We start from the raw sequence: 7,518 nt of genomic DNA on the forward strand, positions 1-7,518 counted from the left end.
GCGCTAGGGAGCCCAGGGGCGCCCTAGTGGGTTGTGCTTACCTAGGCCCACCTCCGGTGCCCATCTTCTAGTATATAAGTCATTTTGACCTAGAAAAAAAATAAGGGGAGGACTTTCGGGACGGAGCGCCGCCGTCTCGAGGCGAAACTTGGGCAGGAGCACTTTTGCCCTCCGGTAGAGCGATTCTGCCAGGGGAACTTCCCTCCCGGAGGGGGGAATCATCGTCATCATCATCACCAACAATTCTCCCATCTTGGGGAGGGAAATCTCCATCAACATCTTCAACAGCACCATCTCCTCTCAAACCCTAATTCATCACTTGCGTTCAATCTTTGTACCGGAACTATAGATTGGTGCTTGTGGGTGACTAGTAGTGTTGATTACATCTTGTAGTTGATTACTAAATGGTTTATTTGGTGGAAGATTATATGTTCAGATCCAATATGCTATTTAATACCCCTTTGATCTTGAGCATGATTATCATTTGTGAGTAGTTACTTTTGTTCTTGAGGTCATGGGAGAAATCATGTTGCAAGTAATCATGTGAACTTGATATGTGTTCGATATTTTGATAGTATGTATGTTGTGATTCCCTTAGTGGTGTCATGTGAACGTCGACTACATGACACTTCACCATATTTGGGCCTAAGGGAATGCATTGTGGAGTAGTTATTAGATGATGGGTTGCGAGAGTGACAGAAGCTTAAACCCTAGTTTATGCGCTATTCCGTAAGGGACCGAATGGATCCAAAAGTTTAATGCTATGGTTAGAATTTATTCTTAATACTTTTCTCGTAGTTGCGGATGCTTGCGAGGGGGTTAATCATAAGTAGGAGGTTTGTTCAAGTAAGAACAACACCTAAGCACCGATTCACCCACATATCAAATTATCAAAGTAGCGAACACAAATCGAACCAACATGATGGAAGTGACTAGATGAAATTCCCATGTAACCTCAAGAACGCTTTGCTTACTATAAGAGACCATTTTGGCCCGTACTTTGCCTCAAAAGGATTGGGATACCTTGCTGCACTTTTGTTACTACTATCATTACCTGCCCGTTACAAATTATCTGGCTATCAAACTACTCCGTTACTTACAATTTCAGCACTTGCAGACATTACCTTGCTGAAAACCACTTGTCATTTCCTTCTGCTCCTCGTTGGGTTCGACGCTCTTACTTATCGAAAAGAGCTACAATTGATCCCCTATACTTGTGGGTCATCAGTCTACCTACGACCGTAGGATGAATCATGAGTGGCACCTTTGAGCATATCTGTGATCGTGCAAGGAGTAAACTGTTCGGTTATTCAGAAAGAGATCTAGCATGTGTGGGTCGTGAAGTGTTGTTGAAATCTGTCATCCAAGCTATTCCAACATTTAGCATGACATGCTTCCACCTGACAAATAAGGTGTGCAAGAACATTACATCTTGCATGGACATGTATTTTTGGAGCAGTAACATCGACTGGAAATCTATGCACTGGCTCTCTTGGAAGAAATTGGCGTCTACAAAAGAAATAGGAGGGATGGGATTCCGTGACCTCGAGGCATTCAATATTGCATTGCTGGGGAAGCACGGGTGAAGGTTTATGTTGTATTCCGATACATTATGCTCCTGGGTTATGAAGAGCAGATATTCCCCTAACTCGGAATTTATGGCTGCAACAGTTCCAAAAACAACGTCACCTATGTGGAGAGCAATTGTGGCCGGCCGAGAGGCTATGAAGTTAGGCTTGATTAAGCGTGTTGGGGATGGAACCACGATCTCCATTTGGCAAGACAAGTGGATCCCCGATACTATCTCGATGACCCCTATATTCAAACTAGAGAACACGACACTCCAGCTTGTGAATGAGTTGATCGATTAGGAGAGTTGGACATGGCAACATGATCTGGTTCGTGGAACTTTTCTGGCACCAGATGCTGAAGCAATATTGAACATTCCGTTATGCAGTGGTGGTGGAGAGGATTTTTAGGCTTGGGCCTTTGCATCAATAGGGAACTATTCTGTCAAATCAGCGTATCGTACTCTCATGACTCATAAAGAGTGGTTGGCTCTAGAGTAAGGGACGGTTGCGTGCACCTCACAGACCGAACAACAACTATGGAATTCTCTGTGGAAGCTCAAGGTTATACCAAAAGTACGAGTTTTTTGGTGGCGTGTTCTTAACAAGATACTGCCAGCCGAAGAAACTCTGTAAAGGCGGCACATCAAAGAGTTGGATCGCTGGAACGTATGCCTTGCAATGAATGAGGATCTGATGCATGCACTGATCCATTGTTCACATGCAAAACGCTTCTGGACAGAAGCTGAAGCTTTGTTCGATTTTCAGCTACCACGCTTGCTCCCGGATACTTGGTCTCGGGACATCGTATGTGATTGCAGGTTTTCGGATAATGAACGAGCGAAAATCATAATAGTGATGTGGACTATCTGGCACTCTCGAAATAGATGGGTCCATGATCAACAACAGCTTGACCCTGGGAATGCTGTGAGGAAGATAAGGGAAGATTTTGCACTACTTGAGCTGCCTAGGCAACATGCTTCCATATTACCAGGTTATGGGTGGCGCCCTCCTGAGCATGGAATGGCAAAGATCAGCTGTGATGGAGCCATCGATGTTATGTCTGGTAAAGGAGGAGCAGGAGGTGTTGCTTGCTCGGCTACTTGTTTGCTGGGCTCGTGGTGTAAACCACATGACGAGGTGACGGAGCGTTTGATAATGGAGACGCTAGCTCTCCGGGAAGGAGTCATATTCGCCAAATTAAGAGGTCTCACACATGTGATTTTTGGAGACGGACTGCATGGCATTGGTGAACTTATGGAATTCTCGGCACATAGACCGTTCTGTCGTGGCATCGATCCTAGATGAAATTGGAGAGCTAGCCTTAGATTTTGATTTTTTTTCTGGTTTAACATGTATAAAGAACAGCCAATTTGCCAGCCCATTTGTGTGTGAAGCGTGCTTGCTCACTTTTGTTAACCGACAATTGCTGAGACTTTACATCTTTATTCTTGGTGAGTAGTCTTCTTGCAGACTGCCCCAGGAATACTTTTGTTGAATAAAGCTCTCATAATTTCCCCAAAAGAAAAGAAGAAAAGGATCTGGCGTATGGTGTAAACTTTAAAAGTAATCAAGTAAAGGGGCACACCTGCAAATATACACGGAACAGCTTTCTTTCCCCTTCGCCTTCGTCTTCGCCGTGTCAGGTGGATCAGCGGCCGGCACTGACGATGTCGTCCCTCAACTCGCTCTTCAACCGCTCCTCCCCCTTCGGCACCAAATGGTTCGCTTCCCTCTCAGATCCCATCACTACCCGCTTTTCCTACAGTTCCTATTATCGGTTTTCGTCAGCGACCCTAGGATCGGCGGGTTTCGCTGTGATTATTAGGAGTTCTAGATTTAGAATTCCGCTCAGGAAGATGTTCGGCGGATGGCCTGTGTGGCGATGGGGAAAAAGTAGCGCTGGGGCATCTGGATCCTTGGGCGGTGAATTACTGTTGCTGGATGGGGTATATTAGAGCTTCGTAGGAAAATTTTGAAGTGGTAACATGATCCATATCAGGCTCAATATTGCAAAAATCATATGACAGTTTCGTTTTATACATGTCATATATGAGTATAAGAGTCACCAGAACTGGATTGAGCTAACAAAACTGAACAAATACAAGTATTGGCGTGTTATCCCCACTGGGTCCCATGGTGGTTTTGCATAACAGTTTACAGTTACTATAGGAGTAATGAAAGAAGCCATCGACTATCAGCCCGTTCACTATTATAAGATGTTCTAACTTTTTTCTGATTCGGATGTAGACACATTTTAGTGTGTTTGTTCACTCATTTCAGTCCGTATGTAGTCCATATTGAAATATCCAAAACATTATATTTGTGAACGGAGGGAGTACTAGTCAATTCTTACCATAACCATTTCATGTTTCACACCGCTCTTACATTGTTACCGGAGAGGCAGTCTTGCTTTATTTATGCCCATAATTAACAGAAGTTCCCAACTTTGTGTAGCAAAACATGCTTGAATTTGATCATTTCGAGGATCAAGCTGCTGCGCAATAGGAGGGAGATGCAACTGATAAATATGCGCAAAGAGATGGTTCAGTATCTTCAGACAGGCCAGGAGTCTATTGCGAGGATTCGGGTAAATTACATTTACAGCTATAATTGTTTCCCAAGGTTCCGATCTTCTCCTTGTGCAGTTCTCTAACATGCCATTATTAATAATAGGTTGAGCATATTATTCGGGAGCAAAATATATTGGCTGCCTATGAGATTGTCGAGCTTTTCTGTGAATTTGTTCTGGCACGAGTCCCTATTGTTGAGGCCCAAAAGTAGGTCGTGATTTATCAAATCTGATCTTAGTAAAATACATGTTACTATGTAGATATCACGATTCTTTCTTTCTCTCACTTTTAGAATATAATTAAAGCTACTGGTTTTATGATGGAACAGGGAATGCCCCATAGAATTGAGAGAAGCAATAGCTAGTATAATCTTTGCATCAGGAAGATGCTCAGACTTGCCTGAGCTAATGCATCTCCGTAATTTGTTTACCACCAAGTATGGGAAGGAGTTTGTTGCTGCTGCTATGGAATTGCGCCCTGATTGTGGTGTTAATCGCACAGTAAGAAGATCTCCAATATAATCTTTCCTTCAGAAATCCATGTTATGTTGCTTGCGAATCAAGTGTCTTGTGCAATTTCACAATTTGAGCATTGTGTATGCAGATAATTGAGAAGCTTTCAGTTAAGGCTCCATCAGCGGAATCAAAGTTGAAGGTTTTGAAAGCTATTGCTCACGAGTACAATCTTGACTGGGATTCATCTAATACTGAAGCAGAATTCAATAAGAAATACGAAGATCTGCTGGTAATACATGCTAACCTTTTGCTTATTTCCTAATTATTAGACATAAATGCTAATGGATGTGCTGTTTCATAAGTGAGTTTTAAAATTGTGTGTTCTATCACTACTTCCTAAAATGAAATAAACTGTCATGCTGGAAGAACTGCTCATTTTAACATCTCGATGGACTTGACATCTAGGTACACTGACCTTTTAGATTCGCTCACTAGTGTTTCAGTTGAATTAAGAAAAAGAATCTGTATACATGCTCTTCCTGACATATGATTACAGATACTGAGAAGCCTTTTGTTTTTTTGTATGTTTATTTTGCGATTTAACTTTCACCTAGGTATCTAAGACTGGACTGCACGCTCCACAGTCTACTATCATGTTTTGCATGGCGGGTGCATTATGTTGTGCACTTATTTTTATCTGTCTTGTAAACTAGTATTCCCTTCCTGTATCATTGTTTGGTCCCATCCTTGCCTCGGTAGTCCTTGTTCACAGAAGAGGTCTATTGCTACTCTAGGTGAAAGTTAAGGTGTACTCACTCCGTTCCTAAATATAAGTCTTTTAAGAGATTCCACGATGGACTACATACGGAGCAAAATGAGTGAATCTACACTTTTAAATATGTCTATATACATCCGTATGTAGTTCGTATTGGAATCTCTAAAAAGACTTATATTTAGGAACGGAGGGAGTATATAGAAGTCTACAGTGTATAGGTTGATTCTGATTCTTATATGGTGACTACAAAGTTCTTCGGTTGCTTGCCTGGAAGACTCTAGGGAACAACATTTTGAACGGTTTGGTGCAATTGATTAAGGAAAGTTACAAGAAGAATAAAAAATAAATCACAGACCCCTCAGAAATAGCAACAAAGAAATCAGAGAACTTATTTCAAGCCTCTGTTTATGCCTACAGTTAGCTCATCTGAAAAACTAGAAATTCACTTCATTTGTTATGTGCTTGTCTGCAGGATGATTCAGGATCATCAGTCCGCCAAGGCCAAACACCTACAATTGAGAGCTCTCCAGCCTCTTCCATTTCCAGAGATAAGCCATCTATTCTACCTGTCAACGACACAAGCAAAAACAAAACTCCCGAGTCCCCAAAGTCACCTGCTGTGAGTTCAAGAGCATATGCTGCCACCAAGAGTAATGTGGCCAGTCAAGAGCATCAGCCCCCTGCTGCGGAGAGATCATCCTGCGCTGGCCCAGGCTCGTCGGACGTGCTAGAAAAGGCCCGAGCTGCCATTGCTGCGGCCACCCGTGCCTCCGCCGCTGCCCGTGCAGCAGCAGAGCTTGTTAACAAGGTTAAAGTTACAACTCAATGATCTACTCCCGCTGTGGAGGCACGATTTGACGACTCGCCGTCATGACCCGATGAACATGTATGTTCCATTGCATAACAATTATGTGTATTCCTCTGTAAGTGCGTTGCTTGGTTGCATGTACACCTTTTTTCATGGACCATGAATTGTAGTAAATCATAGCAGTGGTGAGAACCAAATGTCTTAGCAGTCTGCAGCACGAAGGACTATCTATCGCTCCTTCTGCCACAAAGTCTGTACATTTGGCTGATTGATGTTATTCTGATTGGCACCCTCAATCTGCGGTGAAAATACGCGTGCTTTTTGGAGTCTTGATGCAAACCATGGTCAAAACACCTCGATTCCAGCCTGCTCTGCTGCTGCTCCCGCTCTCTTAGTCGCCCGTCTGGAAGGCTGGAACACCCTAACCTCGAATCCATGGCTGTTCGGCCTTGCCAGAGCCGTCAACCAGCTATAAGGGAAACACTAGCCTTCCCCAGAATCAGCTCTTTACTATCCTGCCCCAAGCGAGAAAGCGCCGCCAAAGCAGCATGAGCAGGCTTATATTGCTACACAGCAATAGAGCTTGCGCCGCCCACAAAATGTTGTTCGAAGTCCCTCTTGCTCCGTGACTCCACTCCCGGAGCAGCCGGAGCCGCAGTTCAAATTTATGGAGCAGGGAAACAGGTACTCTGGATCCTTGAATTTGGCGGAGGTTTCCTGAACAACTTCTGAATGATCGGGTAAAGAGCGAGCTTCTTATAAGGGATCCAAAACGTCCAGCAAAGCGAAGCAACTGTTGAGTATCGTGATTATTAGAAAAGCTAGGATAGCGTAGGATATTATTTTACCTTGCCTTGTACTCCAAAATCATCATGTACTCCTATATATATGCCCACGAGGCTCAAGCAATACAACAAACATTACATCAATCCCTCTCTCCCTTCTAACATGGTATCAGTTTCCGGGTTCTAAACCCTAGCCGCCGCCGCTTCCGCACCCGCGCGCTGCCCCTGGGGCGGTCGGCCTCCATGACCGCCGCCGGGGGCCGCGCCGCCCGTACCTAGGGTTCGTCTGTCAGTCGTGTTGACCGGCTGCCCTAGAGAGTCTTTTTCCCGAGCCCTTGCTCCGTTTTTTTCGCTCTCTTGTCGGTCGTTTTGATCGGCGTTTTTCTTTTTGGTTTTTCGATCTCCACTTGATCGGTTTGTGTCGCCCGCCGCCGCCGTCGACCCCCGTGCGCCTCTACTCCGACATCGGCGCGACCGGCCGACCTCTTCACCGACCCGGCGGCCTCACGTGACAGGCGGCCCCTAACGGCCGCCGTCCGCGCATCTGCCCGCCC

At 44.6% G+C, this 7,518-nt stretch overlaps 1 protein-coding gene across 1 annotated transcript; it reads left to right on the forward strand.

Moving 5' to 3' along the window:
• Positions 1 to 3,139: 3,139 nt before the first annotated feature.
• Positions 3,140 to 6,475, forward strand: LOC123078942 (IST1-like protein). Its single transcript, XM_044501598.1, has 6 exons — positions 3,140 to 3,291; positions 4,026 to 4,158; positions 4,245 to 4,348; positions 4,470 to 4,641; positions 4,745 to 4,885; positions 5,844 to 6,475. The coding sequence occupies exons 1-6, from the start codon at positions 3,239 to 3,241 to the stop codon at positions 6,198 to 6,200; spliced, it is 960 nt and encodes a 319-aa protein (XP_044357533.1). The 5' UTR covers positions 3,140 to 3,238; the 3' UTR covers positions 6,201 to 6,475.
• Positions 6,476 to 7,518: the final 1,043 nt, after the last annotated feature.

Source organism: Triticum aestivum, chromosome 3D (assembly GCF_018294505.1).
Source record: "Triticum aestivum cultivar Chinese Spring chromosome 3D, IWGSC CS RefSeq v2.1, whole genome shotgun sequence".
NCBI lineage: Eukaryota > Viridiplantae > Streptophyta > Magnoliopsida > Poales > Poaceae > Triticum > Triticum aestivum.

Excerpts from the sequence above, each read along its gene's own strand:
- LOC123078942 (XM_044501598.1), top strand. The coding sequence starts at position 3,239 with ATGTCGTCCCTCAACTCGCTCTTCAACCGCTCCTCCCCCTTCGGCACC. Across the intron at positions 4,159-4,244 it reads AGTCTATTGCGAGGATTCGG|GTTGAGCATATTATTCGGGA; the intron begins GTAAATTACATT and ends TATTAATAATAG. Across the intron at positions 4,642-4,744 it reads ATTGTGGTGTTAATCGCACA|ATAATTGAGAAGCTTTCAGT; the intron begins GTAAGAAGATCT and ends TTGTGTATGCAG.